The sequence below is a fragment of the Xenopus laevis genome, chromosome 6S (assembly GCF_017654675.1).
Source record: "Xenopus laevis strain J_2021 chromosome 6S, Xenopus_laevis_v10.1, whole genome shotgun sequence".
Classification (NCBI taxonomy): Eukaryota; Metazoa; Chordata; class Amphibia; order Anura; family Pipidae; genus Xenopus; species Xenopus laevis.
This window is the reverse complement of record NC_054382.1, coordinates 51,433,383-51,457,943: the sequence shown is the minus strand read 5'-3', so window position 1 is coordinate 51,457,943 and position 24,561 is coordinate 51,433,383. Positions and strand designations below refer to the sequence as shown.

General features: G+C 38.9%; 1 protein-coding gene across 5 annotated transcripts in view; it reads right to left on the bottom strand.

The window, feature by feature from the left end:
• Nucleotides 1-24,561, bottom strand: part of gli3.S (GLI family zinc finger 3 S homeolog) — a 165,332-nt gene that overhangs the window by 90,104 nt on the left and 50,667 nt on the right. For 4 of the 5 annotated variants that reach the window (XM_018269358.2, XM_018269355.2, XM_018269356.2 and 1 more), the window contains exon 3: nt 18,975-19,211. In XM_018269358.2, coding sequence (XP_018124847.1) covers nt 18,975-19,211 — 237 coding nt within the window. Of the gene's footprint in view, nt 1-14,772; nt 14,808-18,974; nt 19,212-24,561 lie in introns of those variants that run through there. The other variant, XM_041567576.1, reaches the window with a different exon arrangement.

Sequence of the window (24,561 nt, the reverse complement as noted above, 5' to 3'; positions counted from 1 at the left end):
AAACTTACTGAACAGTTATGTCCCTTGTGGCCCCCCTTCAAGTCGCTGACTGACTCAGAGCTAGAGAGCTGAAAAGCAGGAAGTTGGAACATCTGTTCACTATAGCCTTTATACATTACATTTTTGGCTAACTAACTATATTAGAAATATTTTTTATTTTGCACAGCCTATCTATTTAGCCAGTTTTTATTTTTACACTGAACTGTTCCTTTAAGATGCTAATGATGGTTTAATGAGAAGCTGAAGTATTGAGGGGAAGGGTGTAGGTGTATAGCTTGGAACGAGAGGGGGTATAGGAAATGTAGGTAGGTAGATGCTGCAGGGTACTGGTGGAGCCACACTTCCCTACTGTTTTGCTTTGTAAGTCTGATTCTTTGGTAAAAGTAACCATCTTATCCAGACAGTGGAATATTTAGAAAACTGATCTGGGGTAGAGGTGGATAGTACAGTATTCTCATATAGTTTGCAAAACTTTATTTTATTCTTGCCTTCTTTGAAGCATGGTCTTCAATGACTCTACTGGCAAATTCATCATAAGACAAATTTGTATTTGTATCAATATCAGATAGAGCACTTAAGCAAACCAGACATGCAATGGAAAATATTCTCTCTTTTTTTCTCTGGTATAAGAGTAACAATCCATTTTTGTCAGTGGACAACTTCAGTTTACTGTTTATGGTTTACATAAGGTTGCAGAATAGCCTGGTAGATTCCTGTACTTCTCATCTGAGTAACTATACATTTGTCACAAAAGAATGTTAAAGACCAGAAATGTGCAAATAAAAATACTGCTGTGCTGTGCTCTTTCCTTGTACATCATTTTAATGCTATTTCAAACACTTCTGCTCTCTCTGTTGTCAAAAGCCACATCATTAAGATAAAAAAAAAGCAACAGGGATTATTTTGAGCAGTTCATTGGGAAATGCTCCAGGTAGTAACAAGGTCCCGGACTAGGCAAGCAGTCAAAACCTTCACATACAAGCCACAAAAAGAATTAATCCATAAGGACTGCTATAATAAGACCTTAAGAGGTAGATAAGCAGCAGTCTGTCATGGAGGGAGACTGCTCCCAGAAGTCTAGCTTAGCAGACGGAACATCAAAGCAAACTGGGACCAGATAGCATGATTCTGAAGGGATCGCTTATCTCACTGCTAGCTGATGCTCCTCTTCTGATTTTCTTGAACCGCCACCTGTCCTATGCATCTTTGAAGGCAATACTAAGCTTGTGATGGATCTGACCCCCTTGAGCTTGGATCCTTTTATGTCTTTCTTCATTCTCAGTTCAGTTACTTTTATGTCCCCTAGTGATGCACTGCATGTGAAACAAAGGGTGCTCACCTTCTTAACTCATGCCTTGCCCAGCTATTTAGAAAGAAAGGAAGAAAACAATGCTAAGGATTATACTTTACACCACAATATGGGGATAGACCTCGATAGATAAACCTCCTATTTTCACATTAGAGCTAAATGCCTGTTAGAAGAAGCTTTGCAAACTGAATCCTATTAGCAGGAAGCCAGAATATGAATGCTACTATCACAGATAGTCAACATTTGTTAGCTTTTTAACAAACACATATAAAGCAGGACTATTCAGAAGATTTAAAAGACAAAACAAAAACCTTTCTTTTACAAAGTATGTTCAGTTAACCTGGATAATCCTCTCCAAAATGACATATGGGGGTTATTTATCAAGGTCCGTATATCCGAACCTCGAATAATTCGTAGTTTTCGGAGCAAAAATACAATTTTCATTGCTAACCTCTGCCAGAAAACTGAATTCAGATAAGAATTTCACTTTTCAACACATCAATTTGAATTCGGCAGGCAAATTAACCAGGAATGGCTTTGTATAAAAGAGAAACTGGACTGAATAATCAGCAGGAGCCTTTAATATATTAAAGATGAAAACCCTAAATCCCTAATTTAATTTCAGAAATCCCTTTAGACTTTATTGAATCACTTATTATTATCACTATTATTTTAAAATGCCAACATATTATACACCACTGTAAAATAACTTCTCATCAGACTGAATCGTGAGGCTTTTACAAAGATACAAAACAGCAGGCCAAGTTGCTATATATCTGTGGCAATAGCCACATTTTTTACATGAGGCTTTTACAATGATACAAAACAGTAGGCCAAGTTGCCATATATAAAAATTGTTGTTATCACTGTTTCATTTTACCTCAAACTTAAAAAAGTAAGTAGGCCAACATCAGGAACAATGGTCACGTACACTATTGATGGAATACTAATGAACTTTAATATAACAAAGTTTATTATTCTTATTGTTCTAAAGAGCCACAAATTATAGTGATATTGGCAGCACTATCGGGAATTGTGTCTGTAACAGAGGCAAAAGAAGGACTGCCCATCGCCAAGATATATAGGGAAAACTAAAAGATCGATAGGAACAAGACTACTAGAACATGTGGGTGATATTAGACAAAAATCACAAAAAAGTACAGTAGCTAAGCACTTTAATTCAGTCCATGATGGAGATACCAAAAGTTTGAAAATGTTTGGGATAGAGCACGTTACGTTAGGTATTCGTGGTGGTGATATTGATAAAGTGCTATTAAGAAAAGAGCTTAGATGGATTTTTGAGTTAGATACGAAATGGCCCCATGGGTTAAACGAAGATATGAAATTTGGTGTATTTCTGTGAATATGTATATATAAAAAATCCAAGATAACCTTATTCTGCATTAATTTGGGATAAATATCTGATCCAAGCTAGTACTATATAAATTAATAAAGAATTGATCGCATTTAAATAACCTGTATTGATGTTGTTAATCTTTAAGTCAATAGATCAAATTGGTGCTAATAATTCTAGTAATATGGAGATTAGTTGCTATGGCAACATAACGTATTTCACCATATAAGCTTTAAGAGGATCGTGGTCAATGACATCATTACGCCCTGACGAAGCTGAGGACGGTGAAACGCGCGTTGGCGTGCATCCATGAGGGAAAACGCTCTCTCCTTCCTGCCGCTACCCGATACACGGACACAAAAGAACAAACAACTGCAGCCGTAAAAGAAAAGCCGCACAAGTGTTGCCCAGAAAGTCATATGCAGAGATGAAAGGTGCGAGACGAGGAGCACTAAGCCCACAATCAAGAGTAACTACTCTAGTAACCACGAAGCGGTAACGTATACCGGCATTTATTTCTGTACCACTGTCTCAGGAATAGCGAGATGTGCAGTACTCTTTGATGTAGTATGGGCCTTGGAAAAATCTCAACAGGAGTTATTTAGCAACAGTTTCAACAACTTTATACTGTTGCAATTTGCAGTAATTCCAAGTGGCTGGCAGCAGGTGGCCTGTTAAGACTGACTTTGGTTACAAACCGTTACAATTGTTTCCACTTTGTTTCCAACCTGAAGGAGGATTTATTAAAGTGGCAACAGTAGCTATCAATGTTGCAATTAACTTAACAGCGGCAGAAGGAAGAAATAACAGAGCTGGCGTTTTTCTCAGTAATTTAATTTTAACAGGAACACATGGACATTAATTATGGATTTATCCGGGACATTAACAAATTAACCAACTAATGAATTTTATATCAACAGCAACTGGTCCATAATTATCAATTTGGAACATCAAATTATTATTAACAGCATCAAATCTAATATCAATTAACCGACTCTATTTATATTGATCAATTGTGATTTATATTTATGTGTGAAGATTTTTTTTAAAAATATGTGGTTTTTGCATATGTGTAAAATAAAAGCTGATTAATTCGTATTTACATATGGGTTACTAATTATTTGAAGCAGGTGGCTGAAAGAATAAATAAATTGAAATACAACAAATTTAAGACTAAATACCGAGTGCAGACTTTGAGATACTTTTATTATTATTTACTCTTCAATTACTTTATCTCCTGCACCACCCTAACTATAGGGTTGAGTAAGTCCGTTTAATATATTAGAGAGTGCTGTACCATTTAATGAAATGAAGGACTGTCCATTGTTTGTTTGTTTTTAATTTTATCCCACCTCTAGCATAGTTGTGACTTGTGATGTGTCTTACTCAGTAGCTCACAGAGGGCTGGTTATCTATTATTGGGCAACCCAATCCTCTTAGTAGTTAGAAGTACTTTTGAATACTCCATTATATTGGAGGACCATGCAATCCAGCCCAGACCGTCTGTCCATAACTAGTTCTCTGGAAACTAATGACTAAACAATATTTTAGCATGTGTGCCCTTCAGTAACAATTAGCAGGGGGTTTGTTGCAGAGTGCTTCAAAAAATGTATTTAAATTTGCTATTTATAATGACACAGTTCCTACCAGTAATAACAGCACAAAATGCCCAAATCACTGTAAAAGTTAAATAGTGTTTATTTCTGAGTAATGGGTGCCTTCCATCCATATTTAGTAGTGATATTGGCAGGCCTAACTTGTGTTCAATCAAAAAAGCATGCAGGCCCCAGCTCCTCCCATGCTACTCTCAGCAAGGGGGTACACCCCTCCTGTAATGCTTTTATTCCACACACGTTATGAATGTTTGAAGTAATGGTTACCATACCTCTGAAATGATTGTGTTTCAATTCTGCATGATAATTGGAACTTCCCGAGAGAATACAACATTCCACATGTGCAATGTTCAGAAAACACAGCAGAACAATCACAGCAAAAACATACCAGTACCTTTTACATACTAGTTTCTTCTTTTGCATGTTTCAGAAAGGTGAGACATTTTGTTTAAACACAAACACCTTGCTTAAAGGGAAAGAAAAGTCACACTAGGCATGCTTCTCCAACTATACAATTCAAATCAACAGTCATAAAAGTGGAAACTGCTGAAACCAGATATTGCAGAGGATGTATTTAAGGAAAATTCTCCTAAATTAATGCAAGGTGACTTTACACTAAGGGTTACATATTTAAACTAATTGTCTTCTAGTTTTGAGGTTTTTTCTATCCAATTTTTTCTACCTGAAATATTGGTAAATAAGTAAAATTCGTGGATGGGAGTTAAGCTGGCCATAGACGCAAAGATTTGATCGTATGAATTGAAGATTTTCGGACCGTGTGTGGAGAGTCACAACATTTTTCATCCGGCGGAGATCAGTCGTTTGGTCGATCAGACAGGTTTTAAAGGAATTGTTCAGTGTAAAAATAAAAACTGGGTAAATAGATAGGCTGTGCAAAATAAAAAATGTTTCTAATATAGTTAGTTAGCAAAAATGTAATGTATAAAGGCTGGAGTGATTGATGTATAACCTGTCAGTCGGAACCCAACTTCCTGCTTTACAGCTCTCTTGGTTTACACTGACTGGTTACCCTGGCTACCAGGCAGTAACCAATCAGAGACTTGAGGGGGGGCCACATGAGTCATTTCTGTTGTTTTTGAATCTGAGCTGAATGCTGAGGATCAATTACAAACTCACTGAACAGAAATGTACCATGTGGCCCCCCTTCAAGTCGCTGACTAACTCACTGAAAAGCAGGAAGTTGGATTCTGGCTGTTTTATTAGACATCTGTTCACTCCAGCCTTTATATATTACATTTTTGGCTAACTAACTATATTAGAAACATTTTTTATTTTGCACAGCCTATCTATTTACACAGTTTTTATTTTCACACTGAACTATTCCTTTAAGATTTCTGTCGGCTGCCGATAATATCTCTGCATGTATTGCAGATCGTAGGATTTTCAGTGGGAGACTGTCACTAGCTTTTGTCGGACGTAACTTTCGTACAATTGCTGTCAGGGGCAGAACATCAGCTGATCTGTTCTTTTCTACTTTATTTGATCAGAAGGTATCGGCAGCTGTTAAGCTAGCTCAAAGTTGTCTAGACAGCTTGGCGATTCCTAGAAATTGTAGTTCACCAAAACCTGGACAACTGTCAGTTGTGTTTCCCTGGTTTGCCGACCAAATGATAAAACATACAGCTCCAAATTGTTGTGCATTTAAATTGATTTGAAGCAGTTACAAGACATGTCATGAAAAAGAGAACTTTTCTCATGTGTAGAACAACTAATAGGATAAATTATATTAAATTCAATATATATTCAAGGAAATATAAACCATGCAAGCACTACTGCAAATGCAGGCTCCTCGCATACACTGTTCTCTATAACATTCACATGTGTCATGAAATTAAGTGCATTTAGCAATGACGGGACTGGACAAGGAACCAATCCCCATGGGGAAAATTGGAGAGTTGTCTGCTGAGTCTGCAGTATACCAAACAACACTGGCACCAGTGATAAATTTAAGAGGTAACACTGAGAGCGAAGGAGGTCAATGTGGCATTTGTCATTGCTAATGTTATTTTTTGCACATTCAGATGCCTGGCTCTGAAATTAGATCATTTGCTTGCACAAACCCCCGTAGCTCTCTGAAAACACTCAAGAATTTTCATGCCTTGCTCTCAAGTTCGATAAGTTAATGAGAAGCAGCCAGAATGATCTCACCAGTTTTAAATTATCCCACCTAATCACTACAGACCTTGCCTCCAGAACTGTTTACTTTTAAGTAATAAGGTAAGTCATTCTTTGGCCATAGTAAGACACGAAATACATCTCCTTATAAAGATACTGAAGAATAGTTAATATTACCATATTTGCACCAATCCAATCTATAGTATAAAACCTATTTAATGTCTACATAATTGACCAAAAAACACTTGATCCTATAAAAAAAAACAATGGGCAGAATGTTTAACTGGCGTAAAAACTTTTTTTACACAGCTAAGCTTGGCGATGATTATCCCACCGTTTTTTACGCATCATATGCCCCTAGGAGGCTTGGAATTAAAACACACAGCATAAGCTAATGTTGCTGGAACCCACCTGAACAGGACCTGGGTGCAGCTATATGACCTCTTGCATTCCTTGCTTGTTTGTGCAGTTGGCATATTGGTTACTACTGCCATTCTACACATATGTCTCTAGCTAATTTTGGAGTCAATAAAAAGATAAACCAATAAAAAAGTAAGGGTTATCATTTACTTTACTTTAGACTTGACATACATGTGAATACGTGCTTACTTTGCTTTATCCCCCTATCTTGTCTCACAACAACAATTGGAGGCATGTAGGCAACTTAGTGTCAGGCTCTTTTGGAGATTCAATAGGAAGAGCAGTTAGAACTGCTGTTAGTGTACAGCTTGCTGAACTTGACCCGAAGGAATAGATGCAAGTCAAAAGCGTGGTCGGAGAACAGGCAGAGAGTCGGTAGGCGGGCAGAGGTGAACGTAGTCAGGGACAGGCAGAGGTCGGAGGCAGGCAGAAGATATTCGTAGATGGGAATTAGGCAACAGGTCAGTAGGCAGGCAGAAGTACTCGTAGTCTGGAACAGGCCGAGGTCGAAGGCAGGCAGAAGGTAATCGAAGTCCAGGTCAGGCCGAGGTCGGTAACAAGAAAGACAAATCCAAAGTATAATCAGAGAACACAGTAACAAGCACTAGCAAGGAAATCACCAAGCACTGTTTGTTCTTGCTGACGTCTTTTTATAGGGACAAGTTTGGCGCCAACAACGTAATGACGCAGCGTCAACGCGCCCGCGTCCATTGCGATGTGCGCGCGTCCGAATGAACGGACGCGCGCCCGCGCAAAGACGCGCACACGCGCGACAGACGCCGGGAATCCTCAGGAACCTAAGCACCCCCGTGTCTGCGCCCCGGCTGCGGTTACAGGTACCTTACATTGCCCCCCCCTGAGGGGCGGCCTCAGGACGTCTTTAGCAGGCTTCTCAGGGTGACTCCTATGGAAAGCTGAAACCAACCTCGGAGCATGAACGTTTTCCACTGGTTCCCAGGAATTCTCTTCGTTAGGAAATCCTTTCCACTTGACAAGATACTGTAATCTCCTGCCTCGAAGCCTTGAATCTAGAATCTTCTCCACCTCAAATTCCGCTTCGCCTTGACAAGAAACCACAGGAGGAGGAGGAAGGATACGACCATGAAAAGTATTTGGAACAACCCTCTTGAGCAGAGCAGAGTGGAAAACAGGATAATCTTTCAAAGACTTTGGTAACTCAAGTTCAAAAGAGACAGGGTTAACAACTCTTTTAACAGAAAAGGGTCCCAGAAACTTCGGAGCCAGCTTCTTGGAGGGGTTAGAAAGGCGTAGATTCAATGTAGAAAGCCAAACTTTATCACCCACCTTGAATTCCGGATCCTCCCCTCGTCTTCGATCTGCAAAGATCTTAAAGTTTTGTTGAGCCTTGCTGATGTGTATCTTCAGAGTCTTAGAGTTTTGCTTCAAAAACTTCAAACGATCCTGGAGCGAAGGAAGGGTTATTTCAGGCAAAATATCTGGAAACATAATAGGATGGAATCCCACATTAGAGAAGAATGGTGTTTGACCTGTGGAAGAATGTATAGAGTTGTTATAACAGAACTCAGCACAGGGAAGAAGTGAAAACCAATTGTCCTGGAGATAAGAAGAAAAAGTACGAATATATTGTTCAAGAGTCTGATTGGTTCTCTCGGTTTGGCCATTAGTCTGTGGATGATAGGCAGAAGACCGGGACAATGAAATACCTAAAGCCTTACATAAAGCAGTCCAGAACTTAGAGGTAAATTGTGACCCTCGATCGGAGATAATTTCATTGGGTAAGCCATGTAGTCTCACAATTTCCTTAATAAATACCAATTTTCCACCAAAAGATCTTCAAACCCCCGAATGTCCAGCTAAAGGATGATCATGAATAAGTTTAAGAGCCTCTAGACGAAGACTGGGAGGAACAACCAACTTGTTGTTTCGAAAAAGAAGATTATCTTGAAGCGACAAGTCATTAACCCCAGGATAATCCGTTAGTGACTGAGGAAAATTTCTTAAATTTTCGATAAAAGAAGATTGTAGAAGTAAAAAATGTCCAGGCTGAAGAATCGTGTCAGGTGCCAAATCATCTTTTTCTACAGGAAAAATTCTGGAAAGAGCATCCGCCTTCATATTCTTAGAACCAGGCTTGTATGTGATATGGAACTGAAAACGAGAGAAGAAAAGTGCCCATCTTGCTTGTCGAGGATTTAATCTTTTTGCTGTGCGTAAATATTCCAAATTTTTGTGGTCAGTAAAAATGATCATTGGATGCACAGCTCCCTCTAAAAGATGTCGCCATTCTTCTAAGGCTCCCTTAATAGCTAACAGTTCCCGATCTCCCACGTCATAATTTCTTTCAGTAGGGGATAATTTCTTAGAAAAGAAGGCTACTGGATGTAAAATGTCCTTAAGTCCTGTGCGTTGGGAAAGAATTGCTCCAATGGCCACCTCCGAGGCATCAACTTCAAGAATAAAGGGTTTGGATACATCAGCATGTACGAGAATGGGGGCAGAGACAAACAACTTCTTTAGACATTCAAAAGCTTGTTGAGCAGCCGGAGACCAGAAAAATTTAATTTTACTGCTTGTAAGATCGGTGAGAGGTTTGATAATAGTAGAAAAACCTTTGATGAACCTTCTGTAAAAGTTAGCAAACCCTACAAAACGTAGAATACCCTTACGATCCACAGGCGGGGGCCAGTTAACAACTGCCTCTACTTTTTTGGAATCCATCTTGAAACCTTGATCGGAAACTAAAAAACCCAAAAATTCAATGCTGGATCTCTCAAACTCGCATTTGGAGGCCTTGGCATATAGTTGATGTTGTCTGAGGCGAATTAACACCTCTCTTACATGAAGACGGTGTTCTTCCAAAGAATTAGAGAAAATTAGAATATCATCAAGATAAACAATGACGAACTGGTCCAACAGATCATGAAAGATGTCGTTGACAAAGTGCTGAAAAGTGGCAGGAGCGTTGCAAAGACCGAAAGGCATAACAGTATATTCGAAATGACCATAACGAGAACGGAAAGCAGTCTTCCACTCATCTCCCTCACGAATACGAACCAAATTATAGGCTCCTCTGAGATCAAACTTAGAAAAGATTTTAGCACGACAAAGTCTTTGAAAAAGATCAGGAATGAGGGGTAACGGATAACGATTCTTGATAGTTATTTTATTGAGTTCTCGGAAGTCGATGCATGGTCTTAAAGAATGGTCTTTCTTTTCGACAAAGAAGATGCCTGCTCCAGCGGGGAAAGTAGAATGTTGGATAAAACCCTTAGCAAGGTTTTCATCGATGTAATCCTTTAAAGTAGCCAGTTCAGGTTCGGATAAAGGATAAATTCTTCCGAAAGGGATGGCTGCACCGGGAAGTAAATCGATAGGACAATCATAACTTCTGTGCGGAGGAAGGGAGTCCGCTGCTTTCTTACTGAAGACATCTAAAAAATCGTGATACGCATGAGGGACCAACTGAAAAGTCTCATCATCCACAGTGGTGAGGCCTAAAACTTGTGAGGAAGGAAGACAATTTTCACGGCAGTAATTAGAATTAAAAACAAGTGTCCCAGACTGCCAATCAATACAGGGATTGTGACTTCTTAACCAAGGAATTCCAAGAATGACAGGGAAGAGAAGATTTTCCATCACATCAAATTTTAATAACTCAAAATGCCCCTGAACAGAAAAGGTCAAAATATGTGGGGTCTCCAAGGATACTGGTCCCGAAGCAACAAAATTTCCATCCGCCATCTTGACAGGAATAGGCTGGGTCTTGGGAATGAGCGGAATCAAATGAAGATCTGCAAAAGCCTGATTAATAAAACATCCACAGGCTCCCGAGTCCACCACGGCATCCACTTCAAACCTTCTTTGGTTCCACTGAAACGAGAGATGAAGTAGAATATAAGATTGCAGCGATGGGATGCAGGGCAACTTGTAAGTTTGAGATGAAGGAATTTTACCATCAGGTCGTGTGGGACAATTCTTAAGCAGGTGTCCAGCCAGGCCACAGTACAAGCATAGATTTAGACGTCTACGTCAAAGTCTCTCCTCCACCGAAAGTGCCTTACGGACCACCCCAAGTTGCATGGGTTCTGGGTCAGAGGAAGAAGAAGCTGGGAAAACTGGAGGGGGAGCGGTAGGGAGCACCCAGTCCGGAGTAGATGAGCTGACACCTCTTTCTTGGCGCCTCTCCCTGAGTCTCTGGTCAATTTGAATAGCGAGGGAAATCACTTCCTCCAGGGAAGAAGGTAGACCAACCCTTGCCAATTCATCCCTTAGGGTGTCGGACAGTCCCATACGAAATTGATGTCGAAGGGCTCTGTCATTCCAGAGGGTATCTGGAGCCCAACAACGAAACTCAGCCACATACTCTTCTACTGGACGACGGAGCTGACAAAGGTTTCGTAGAGCTGACTCAGCTGTATCTACTTGGTGAGGGTCTTCATAGATTTTAGACAGGGCCTGAATGAAGGAATCCGTCGTAGCCAAGAGAGGACTATTTTGCTCCAATAAACGATGAGCCCACACCTGAGGTTGCCCTTGAAGCAAAGAAATCATCACTCCCACCCGGATCTGATCGGTAGCATGAGACTGAGGTTTCAATGTAAACAGAAGACGGCAACTATTAATAAAGGTTCTAAAAGTCCTTCGGTCCCCAGAAAACTTGTCAGGCATAGCTACCTTAGGTTCATGGGAAGAAGAAGTTGCTCCTCCGGCGGCAGCACCTGATTGCCCAGATGTGGGAGCGACTGGAGGAATCGCAGAAATCTGTAAATCTTGCAACTGTTCCTGCACATGCAAATAATCTCCCCGAAGTTCTCTCACTACCTGGGTGAGTGAAACGATTTGTTGGGACAAGTCGACCAAGGTAGGCAACTCTTCCGAATGCTCCATCTGGCTTGGTGATTCTGTCAGGCTCTTTTGGAGATTCAATAGGAAGAGCAGTTAGAACTGCTGTTAGTGTACAGCTTGCTGAACTTGACCTGAAGGAATAGATGCAAGTCAAAAGCGTGGTCGGAGAACAGGCAGAGAGTCGGTAGGCGGGCAGAGGTGAACATAGTCAGGGACAGGCAGAGGTCGGAGGCAGGCAGAAGATATTCGTAGACGGGAATTAGGCAACAGGTCAGTAGGCAGGCAGAAGTACTCGTAGTCTGGAACAGGCCGAGGTCGAAGGCAGGCAGAAGGTAATCGAAGTCCAGGTCAGGCCGAGGTCGGTAACAAGAAAGACAAATCCAAAGTATAATCAGAGAACACAGTAACAAGCACTAGCAAGGAAATCACCAAGCACTGTTTGTTCTTGCTGAAGTCTTTTTATAGGGACAAGTTTGGCGCCAAAAACGTAATGACGCGCGCGTCCGAATGAACGGACGCACGCCCGCGCAAAGACGCGCACACGCGCGACAGACGCCGGGAATCCTCAGGAACCTAAGCACCCCCGTGTCTGCGCCCCGGCTGCGGTTACAGGTACCTTACACTTAGCCAGCTTTTTTTTTTAAACAAAAATAGATCAGAATTCTCCTGAAACTGCCTGTAGACTGGGCTGTCAGTGACCAAAACACAAAATTTTCAATTTTCATTTAACTGAATGCAGGATCAGGCTGATAACAGGCTGGTAACAGTTTACAGGTGCCTCATTACATACTCTCACTTTCTATAAATGGCAATTGCTTATGTATTGCTTATTGTATGTGTGCTAGTTCTTTATAAATAAATGCCATGATAATACCTCGTCTCTACAATTCTCCAATAAGATTTTAGCCAATTTTATTAAACCACGGGTAGATTTCCCATTGAAACTCTCTGAGGTACATGTTTACAAACTAAACACATACAAGTAAATGCAGTACCAACTTAAAGGGATACTGTCATGGGAAAAAAAAACGAATCAGTTAATGACCAGGGGCACCTGGGTAATAGACAAAATGTCTAGCCCCATGTCAGATTTCAAAATTGAATATAAAAAAATCTGTTTGCTCTTTTGAGAAATGGATTTCAGTGCCGATTTCTGCTGGAGCAGCACTATTAACTGATTCATTTTGGAAATTTTTTTTTTTTCCATGACAGTATCCCTTTAATGTTTAATGTACCATAACACAGCAGTACGGGTATGGGATCCATTATCTGGAAACCCCATCCATATAGACTGCATTTTATCCAAATTTTTAAAATGATTTCCTTTTTCTCTGTAATAATAAAAAAGTACCTTGTACTTGATCTTAACTAAAATATAATTAACCCTTACTGGAAGCAAAACCAGCCTTTTGAGTCTATTTAATGTTTAAATAATTTTCATGTAGACTTAAGGTATGAAGATTCAATATCTGGACAACCCCAGGTCCCGAGCATTCCGGATTACAGGTCCCATATCTGTATATGCACAGTGCCAACATGTTGAATGACAGAACACATGGCTGTATAAACATAATGCCAACTTAATTTTATGGTCACAAAGCACTTAAAGGGATAACTGCTGTACTAACTTTATGTGTAATGTCCCTGAATACACAGCAAAACAAATGTAGTGCCAACTAAAACACATTCCCCCAAATGTAATTAAAGGCATTACGTTTGTCCAGGAGCAGTAACCCATAGCAAGCATTAGGATGTTTGCTTTTAAAGGAGAAGGAAACCCCCTGGGCGCAAAAATCCCTCCCCCTCCCCTGTGTTGCCCCCCCTCCCTCCTCCACCCTGGCCTACCTGTCCCCCCAGCAAATGCTCCTAACTTGTTACTAACCTCTCTGCGCAGGTCCTGTCCACGGAGCTCACAGGCGCCATCTTCTCCCAACCGCTTGGGAGAAGATGGCACCTGTGAACTTCGTGGACAGGACCTGCGCAGAGGGGTGAGTAACAAGTTAGGGGCATTTGCCCGGCCGGACAGGTAGGCCAGGAGGGAGGAGGGAGGGGGGGCAACACAGGGGAGGGTTTTTGCGCCCAGGGAATTTCCTTCTCCTTTAAACAGATGACCAGTAAATGGTACCTGCGGTTTCTATAGGTTACTGCACCTGGGCAAACTTAGTGCATTTTATTACATAACCCCAATAGCTGTTTAAAAATAGAGCTACTTCATGTTAAATGCCCTGATGACATACAGCAGTATACATGCTCATATCCAATGCTTCAGAACACATAGAAGTATAAATGCATTGCCAACTTCATTCTGCCAAAGAGATGAGATCTCTCAGTTCAAAGCAGCCAAAAACTGATATATCTTTTTTTATAAAAGTAAATGTGTAATTTCTTTACAACCCTTTCCTGTCAGACAGGAAAGTATTGATAAAAGGGGGAAAATATAAAACTTATGGTAATCACCAGAACTTCTTCGATTCACCAAACAAATATTAGATAAACTTAATTCTAGGCTCCATTTTTTTCTAATCATCCTAATAATTGTGATGAAAACCAAGCAATTAAACAGGGTAAAATAAGAACGACAACAGAAAGATTCAAAAACACTTGTCATGGTTTTGTGAGGGAACCAGGTTTAGCAGATTAAAGGGGGGATGTAATTAAAGTCGCAAAGAGAAAAACAATTCGCACCAATAAGGATAAAAATCCACATCTCGCAATGTAAAATTGTTCTTTAAACTGTTATTGCATTGCGCATTTTAATTGCGCACTCTAAAGAAGTGCTTGAAGGTGTCGTAATCTTTTGGAGCAAACATAACAACTTTTTCAGTAAGAAGTTTTATTACATTTACTGCACATTGGCGCAAACTATAAAATACGCAAATAGACTTCCACTGTCGGAAGTGGTCAAAAAAGCTATATTAAATTCGCGCAAATCAAAATTTGTTTGCGCAAAGGCATAATAGTTTTTCCGTTACCGACTTTTATTTCATTCCCCCGTAAGGCTGTTTCCAACATATAACCAGACCCAGAACACATTTTTCCATTTTCTCTTCACAACATCTTGCTGGGTTCAGCTTCCTAAATATTGGAAAGAAACCTAGGGGAAATGTCCTGACCTTTCACAACTTTTCCAGCTGCTGTCTCACAGTGCCTAAATGTAAGAAAGAGATCTGTCAAAATACTGTGGTGAAGATTTATTATGCCCAAATGTTTACTCATAATTACCACTCATTAAAAAAATACTGTGCATTTGCTAACTATGCTGGATAAATTGTCAAAATCATAACAGATTGTAAGTGCAGCTGAAGTTAAGCTTCTGAGGGTTGCTAGAGCCCGGAGTTGCTACTGAGCTCTAACGCAGTACAAAGCAGAAAGATGTTTGGCAACTTAAAGCAGCAAAATTGATATATGCATCTTCTTACATAAGTGTAAATGTCACTTTGTTAAAAGCCTTTTCTGTTTCGCAAAAAAAGTGCCAGTGAATTGGCAAAATATCAAACTGCTGCAAATGTCAAACTGCAAAATGCTCAATTTCAATATTTGATAGATTTACCTCTAGGTTTTTATTCCTTTTTGCTAATCAATGAGATGGAACCATGCTAAAAAATATAATGATAATTGTGTCCATTTTACAGTCAAAACTACTTACTGCAAAAGACAAAAATAACCACAGAAGAATCAAATACAATATAATTTGATAGCAGTAACCCACAGTAACCAGTTAGTGATGGATTAAGCTAATATTATATGCCTAGTTTTCTTAGAATATAGTATCCACTACCACTTTGGCAATGTTGTGCTTATTTTCAAAAAATAGACAGTGAACAATGCAAAAACAGTTTGCCCCAGCCAATGTGGGTTTTTAAGACAAAGGCAGTACAGTACAAGTCAGTCTTTGGTTTGAATAAAGTTTACGTGAATGCTGTTCCCACTTCTCTTCATTATTGCTACATGGTGATGTATGGCCAAGACATTTAGGGCAGATTTATTAAGGTTTGAATGGTAAATTAGAATTTTCACATTTTTTTTCTCAAAAATCACATATTTGAATTTTAAAACACCAATTAGAATGTAAATTTGAATGTAAATTAGAATGTGAGATGTATCACACCTGGGCTATGGAAACAGTTCTAATTTGAATATTTGCCACCTAAACCTGACAAATTAATTTACAAGTCAATGGCAGAGGTCTGTTGACCCAATTTAATATGTTGATAGCCTTACTGACAATCAAGTTTTTTTCGGAGGAAAATTTGATTCGAGTTTTGTTCTAATTCAATTTGAATACGAATCGAATTTTCGGGTCGTTCCCATTCGATCGGATTTTAGACGTTCTAATTTTTTCATAAATATCCTCTCATTTGAGTTGTGAGTACATTCAAATTTATTAGAGTAAAATAAAATTAACATCAATTCGAAATTCGACATTTGATAAATCTGCCCCTTAGAGAACTAAGGTAAAACAGAGAAGCACTTAAGCAAGAGTGCTGGTGAGAATTCTATGTACCCCCAAAAACAAGATGCATACCAAATTTTTAATACTGAATTAATACACATGTACACATATACACTGATTTATTAATCAATTATTTCAAAAACTGCAGGTTCGATTTAAAGAAGAACTCAAACCTAAAATTTAATATGGCTAAAAATGCCATATTTTATATATTTATTATTACACCAGCATAAAGTTTCAGCTTCTCAATAACAGCAATGATCCAGGACTTTAAACTTGCCACAGGGGGTCACCATCTTGGAGAGTGTCTGTCAGTGGGCTCTGAGCAGCTGTTGAGAAGCTAAGCTTAGGGGTTGTCACAAATTATCAAGCAGAAAATGAGGTTTGTCAGTAATATAAGGTGATGCTACAGGGCTGATTATTAATTCTGATGCTAGTTGCACTGGTTTCTGAGCTGCAATGTAGTAATTATCTGTATTAATTACTAATCTTCCTTATATTGTGACATTTCTATTCTATGCGTACTGTATATTGTGAGTGGGTCCCTAAGCTCAGTAAGTGACAGCAGCACAGAGCGTGTGCAGTGAATCAACAGAAAAGTGATGCCAGAACAAAAACAATTTGAAAGGGCAAAAGCGACAAATTCAACTAACAATCTAAGGGGCCCATTTACTAACAATTTAATTTTTTTTCCACAAATCTCAGTTAATCGTGGTTTTCCTATATTTCTAAAAAAATTCTAAAGATTCGAGATGTATTAAGTCTAAAAACAACCAAAAACTTTTAATGCAAAAACTACCCCAGTAAAAGTTGTCAAGGTGCTATAGAAGTCAATTGGATTTTTGTTTTCGGATTTTTTTTTCTGTAGTAATTGTCTGAAAAGCTTACATTTTTATAGGTTTAAGTGGCATTCATATCTTTTAGCTCATTGTTCAAAGTTTTTTCCATTCATGCTTTTTATATTCGGATCTTTGAATAAATTTCATAACATTTGTGGGTTTTAGATGTGAGTTTAGCCTCTAAAACCACTAAAATAAAAAAATGCTGATAAATACGCCTCCACATTTTACAACTGCAGACAAGTATCTCCAGTCAATTAGGAATATAGGGATAAAATAGTTAGCCAGTTAAACAGTCTGTGTTTATGGTTTGCATATTTTTATTCCACTTTGCACCCTTGTCTGCTCTTTGTAACTCTTTGTCATCTGTAGTAATTTAATAAGATATATCTTATCTCTTCAAGACACTAATCAGACCTGAATTTAAGGATAACCCTGCTTAAGTTCAGACTAGCTAACTGCTGACTCTTTAGTAGCTGGTTTTAGTGACCAGTCAGTGATGAAGTATTTAAATACTGTTGGCCAGTATTTATGTGCATGGTTATGGTATATATGTAATAAGTGAATAAATCAGAATTGTGCAGCACTTTGATTTTTTTTGGATATATATGGATCAGATTTTCATTGAACAATAAAGATGCCTTTACCCCATAAATATTGTTAAACAGATTTTTAAACAAAAAACATATGTTGTCTCATTAAGCCATGGAAAAGAGACTAGCTGGTGAAAATTATTAAATTTGTAAAACACTTTGATCTCCTCCCCAGCAAGTGAGCTCTTTGCTTTATGCTGCTTACTTACTAACGAAGGAGGAAGGTTAGCTTTTATTCCTGCCACATTTCTTCTAGCAACCCCTGGGCACTAATCAGCTGTCCCTCCTAATCAGTCATCTGGTCAATGACCTTTTAACATAAACCGTAAAAGTTTGTGAATAATGTGAAAGGGAAAAAAGCAGACTGGTGCCTTTTTGTGTGATGCTAACTGTCATCTAGAACAGGGGAGCAAAAGGTTAAATTGCAAAGCCATATCCTGCCTGGGTGATATATAAGGGATTCAAAGGCGTGAATTCTGGCACCTCTGAATGGCCTTGATTACTGAATAGCATTTTTCTTATTTTTCTTATTACAGTGTCTTATTGCGTTAAGCCCTTTTTTGCTAGAACCTAAATGTTTATTTATTGAAGCCATGTTTAAATATCTTGCAATGAAGACATTTAACAAGAGGAGGTCTCTATAAATTGTTTCTTAAAATGTATAATTGAATTTATGCTATTTTGATTCTGCCTATTGAGTATGTAGTTTTGTGAGGGAACAAAGAAGCAGGCCTGGATTTGTGGTAGGGGCAGCATGCCACATGCGTTCGCTCACGCGGGTGCTAGGACCCTGTGGCTCTGGGTGTCTGTAGCCAAAATCAGCCCCTGCATAGAAGGTTCCATGTCATGTGAACTTTTATTGTTTTTATTTTATAGTGGATATATGGCTTCATTTGAACAATGGGATCATAAATTTACAACCAATGGGAATATTATGGCCTTTGTTTGGTGTTTTCATACCTTTTGAGCAAGATAAAAAATGTGGCAGGCAAATGACTAATGACTAGTGATGGGTGAATTTATTCGGCAAGCATGGATTCACGGTTAATTTTCTGCGCTTCGCCGCCCGTGAATGTTTTCGCAATACTGTGGCAAAAATTAGCCGGTGAAAATTTTGCTGCAACAAAAAAAATTGTTTGAACACCCCTTTGACTTTTATGCATTTGGACAAAATATTTCACGTATAAAAATTGTCGCTCGTCACACATCAAAGTAATTTTGATGCCCATTGACTTCAATGTGTTTCGATATTCGCCCATTACTACTAATGGCAGGCTAATATCAGAGAATATCTGACCACTGACCACCTTGGGTTATTATACTACGACTCCATGCAATCCATTAAGCCTACGTTGACAATGTTAAAAGATAAAAGCATGAATCAATTAAATAAGATGTAAATAAATAAGAAAGTTGACTGCTATACTTACGGTAATGAGGATCAATATTCCTAGGATCCATGGCAAAGAGAGTGCCACGGTAGGGAACTGAGGGTTCAGGGAGATGTGTTATAGATCCATGGAGTTCCTTTTTTATTAATGAGGCCCTTTCCTCACTTGATGTAGAGGGCTCCTCGCTGATTTTACCAAGACCTTGGCCTCCTTGAGGCTGCATGGCAATAGCGTTCCGTCTTTCTCTGTGAAATGTCTGTCCAGGACTTTCATCCTCTGCAAAATAAATAAAATGACAATATAATAAGAAATTGTGAATACACACAATCATTATACATAAAAACATTAACTCATACTTTACAAAGTCGTATGTGTGTTTGCTGAAGCAGTACAAAGAAAAAGGCATGATGATTTACAAAAACATAAGGAAATGCCACCAGGACGTAAGTGTTCTTTTAATCGCCAGAAGTCTGTTTTGTTATTTCTTAAGCTAAACAGGGCAAACTTTAGAGTCAAGTCAAGAGTCAAGAAACTTCAGAGTCAAGTCAAGAGTCAAGAGTGAGTTTATTGTCTTTTTATCCATATACATTTGTACAGTACACAGTGAAACAAAACAACATTCCTCTAGGACCATGGTGCTACACACAACATAGACAACAGACAAAAAGTGCAAGTGCAAAAATATGCAACTCCTGCAAAACAGGACAGCATAGTGCAGGGACAGGACAAGACAGTGCAGACTCAGCAGATGTAATATGTTAAGTAAATAATGCTAAACATCAGACATGATGGGTGTATCATTGTGATATGATAGTAGTAAGAACATGATAAAGAACATGATAAAGTGCAGATGTGCTCACAGAGAACAATTGTATCCAATGGCTATTCATTTATACAATAAGGTCAGATGGAGTGTGAGTGTGAGAGAGATCTATCCGGTCCCTGAGTATTCAGGAGACTTATGGCTTGGGGGAAGAAACTGTTACACGGTCTGGTAGTGAGGGCCCTAATGCTTCGGTACCTTTTTCCAGATGGCAGGAGTGTGAACATTGAGTGTAAGGGGGTTTGTTGGATCAGCCACAATGCTGATGGCTTTACGGATGCAGCGAGTGGTGTAAATGTCCATGATGGAAGGAAGAGAGACACTTATGATCTTTTCTGATGTCTTCACTATCCACTGTAGGGTCTTGCGCTCCATGATAGTGCAGTGCAGCCCAGACAGTGATACAGCTGCTCAGGATGCTCTCGATAGTCCCTCTGTAGCAGGTTTTGACTATGAATGGTGGGAGATGGGATTTCCTCAGCTTGCGCAGGATGTAGAGGCGCTGTTGGGCTTTCTTGGCTAAGTAGCTGGTGTTGTGGGACCAGATGAGGTTCTCCGCCAGGTGGACACCAAGGAATTTGGTGCTTTTGACGATCTCCACATTAGAGTCGTCGATGTACAGTGGCAGGTGGTCACCCCTAGTCTTCCTAAAGTCAACAACCATCTCCTTTGTTTTGTCTACATTGAGAGACAGGTTGTTGGCTCTGCAGCAGTCTGTTTACCGCTGCACCTCCTCTCTGTATTGTGACTCGTCATTATCGCTGATGAGACCCACTACGGTTGTGTCATCAGCGAACTTTATGATGTGATTTGCACGGTGCGTGGCTGCACAGTCATGTGTCAGCATGGTTCTTGATAGTTGTGTAAGTAGATGGCCGGTATACAAGCCCATTCAATTCTCTTTGTCATATGTCCATTTTGAAGGAAGGTTAATAATTTGCCTTGCAAAGACCAAACACAAAAGAGCTTCAGTTTCCCCAAAGTTCAAGAAATAACAAAAAAGCTAAATTTTCATTGGGAATGCACCAAATCCAGAATCCTTGCCGAACCAAATCCAAATCCTAATTTGAAAATGCAAATTAAGGGTGTTGAGGGAAATCACGCTACTTTTTGTCACAAAAAAATGAAGTCCGGACCTGATCTTCTCACCAATATTACACAAATCCAAAATAGTACCTCATGGAAAAAGTAGAACATTTGGTTGCACATCACATTTGGTTGCACATCACATTTGGTTGCACATCACATTTGGTTGCACATCACATTTGGTTGCACATCACATTTGGTTGCACATCACATTTGGTTGCATTTATCACATTATAAGGCAAGGATGTAAAAAGCCTCCAAAGAAAAACAAGCCTTGATTGGATCATACTACCAACTGGAAGCAATTTGTTGCCAAGTCTTGTAAAATTTCACACTTCTGTTGTTGCAGAAAGTAATATCTGTAAATAGATGAACTAGTATGCTGTTAATTGCAGCAGTGTGACAAATTCAATTACCTATGCTAACAATCTGTTACAACATAGTGAAATTATTTTGATAAAGAATGTTGTTTGTTTGCAGACAAACAGATACAATAACTGAAAGAACTAGGTCTAAGCAACCCAAGGGAAAAAACTAAAATTGTGTTTTGGTATAAAATACTTTATATAAAGGGTAGATTGCACACCTGTAATATTATGTGCAGCGATTTTCCACTCTGTAAACTATAAAAGATTTCTGGTTCAGAGTGTTCATAGGACTCATATTGAAGTGCCTTTCAGCCAATCATCACTGTTCTCCAGCTAAGAAGCCAAAAACAATAAAAAAAAAAACTGTTTGCTAGTAGGTTTCCAGCCTGCTCAGTGTGCTAAAGATCTGTTTTCTATAAGAGTTGCTGATGGTTAAATTGGCTCAGCGATTAATATGTCTCATGCTGTAAAACTAGAATAATATTGGGGTCCAGTGGATGTCCTTAGCAAAAGCTGTGCCTTTTATGTCTTTGTAGCTCTTGCTTTTGTAAAAGTAAAACGCATGTGTAAATGTTGCAGAGACTCAATATATTACTGGATTGCTGTTGAACTTAAATTTTTATCAAGTGTTATTTTCAGTTATAGGACAGTTTCTGCATTGTTGGAACCACAGGTTCAGTACTTCTGACATGAATCTGTATTACAAATTTTTTTTTTAAAGCTTGTAATCACTTATCGCCGGTTCTCAATAATGTAATTTGTCGCATGACTATAAAATGTTTTAAAGAAATGTTTTAAGAAATAATATACCCCAATTGGGAATAATCAAAACTCGTTTTGAATCAAGTTTGATCGAATTAGATTCAAATTTGATTCGAGTTTTCGTGCTGGTAAAATTAGTCAGAGTTTTAGATATTAGATTTTTTTTTCTTAAATAACCCCCCAGTCAAATTTCAAGTCTATTCGAATTTAAGGAAGCTTAAAAAACCATTGGCTTAGGCCAGAACTCCACGAATCGATGCGCTGGGTCGCGATGCGATGAATCGCAGACAACCAGTTGGAGGCACTGAATATAATGTAAGTTATAGAAACATCGTAGCTACAAACCATGCATTCGACTGCCCGATGCAAAAGCTGCACGCTGCATCTTCATTTGACAGTCGGATGCATGTAGATTGTTGCTGCAATATTTCTATAACTTACATTATATTTGGTGCCTCCAACTGGTCACCTACATTTCCTCGCAACCTGACCCATCACATCGCTTTGTGGAGTTCTGTCCTTATACATGAATTTGAATTTGACAGATTTTAGGTGGCGATTAGTCGAATTTGACAATTCTGCCCCCTAATGTAAAGCTCTTCTTACACAAGTAGTGGTTTTGTATAATTAAAAAATGTATTGCCTACATATTGAGGTCTAGACTGATGTGAATTATGAACAAGCTGTATAAAGTGCTGCACAGCATGTTAGCTTTATATAAATAAAGGATAATAGTACATACTTTTATTAAGCATATACTATCTACTGAGACAAGTGATTTTTCCTGTTAGCAAAGTCAACATTTTTAAATCCTATTTTTCATTAGAAAAGCAAGAGTGACATATGTTACATTTATGGTATTTCTCTCCTCATCATAAATCACAAAATGAACTTGTCACATACAAATAGAAACATGAAATATTCAATTTGAGGTCTGTTCTTAGACTATGGGTGGGTATAGTGACTTGTAAGGACATAGCTGTGCCTTAGTGTTCAGCATTATATAAATATCAGCAGAATAACAGAACATTCCCAGAAGTTGTCACTGAAAGAGCTAAGTATTAACAGCTGTGACATCAAAATGTTAGCGAAATAATAAATCATGCTGAACATTTAAATGTAGGCACACTGTTTTTTTTTTTCTCCAACTATTTGCAAACTAAGAGACTTATGCACATCAACTACACAAGCAATGATTAAGGGGCAGATTTATCAAGGGTCGAATTTCGCTCGACTTCTAAAGACTTAGCCAAATGTTGGCTATGGGTTCTAGGAGATCCCCATAGGCTAACATAGCAATTCGGCAGGTTTAAGATGGCGAAGTGTCGAAGTCGAACTTTTTTAAAGAGACAGTACTTCAATTTTTGAAGTCAAACTTTTTTACTTCGAATCGAAGTTGAAGTCGAATTTAGGCCTATTCGATGGTCGAAGTACCAAAAAAATAGTTCAAAATTTGAAGTTTTTAACTTCGAAAATTCACTTTGACCCTTAGTAAATCTGCCCCTAAGGGTATTGTAACCTTAGGAAAGTCTCTCCCCTTGCCAAGCAAGTCATACTGAAGAAAGAAACAATTCAGTCTAAAACCTTCTGACATATGTGCTGCTTTCTGAGCAGCCTCATAACTAACCCACTTGAAAAAAGGCCACACAGGCCTGAAACGTTGTTCGCTTGAGATCCAAGCCAGAAATCCAATAAAGGCTTTTTAAGATTATACACAATTTGGATGGTGCTGTGATTTCGTTTTGCAGCCCCATAACTAATGCACAAACAGTTCCCTTGAAAATGTGTCCCTATGGTATTAACCGTGTAGCCCATTAGTAGCCCAGCGACAAATCTCCTCTTTTTTGGGGCGACTAATCTCCCAGAATTGCCTCCCCTGCCTTTCCCGCCGGCTAAAATGAAAATCACCGGGGTAACTTCTACATATTCCAGAGTTTTCTGTATTTGAGATGCAGGCTTGCAGCCATGTTTTATGACGTTTTCTTAAAGAAAATATGCCACATTTTTTGTAATTGATGCAGGTTCGTGATACATTAAAATACAGAGATATGTTTCAAACTCACAAAAAGCACATAGGGGCAAATTTACTAAAATTCACCAGCGTGATGTCATTTTGCCACTTCGCCAATTTACTATCAGTGGCCCTGGCGAAGATTCGCCAGCGAATTAGAGTAGCGCAACTTCGCAGCCTAACGCAAATTTACTACGTTTTTTTTTTTTTTATGAACACTACCTCTTTCGCCAGAGTTGACTTTGCCAGGTTAGACCAGGTGAAGTACAATAGAGTAAATAGGAGTTTGAAAAAAAAAAATGTTAAATTTTTCTAAGTCCAAAAAAAAAGCTGGCGTGTTTTACTTTTTATAGGGTGATAGGCTAAAAAAGATCAAAATTATTTTTAGTTTGCCCACCTTCCCCCATACATTTTATAACTATACTGTGGGCACATGTGTAGGGCATTAGAACACCCCTATATATGTTTATAAACTTTCCCTGGGATTGTGTAGTGTAATGTGCGCTGCAGCATACACGTCCATTCATTTTTAAATTTGGCGCCGTAGGCAAATTAGCCCTTGCTAGCGTAACTTCG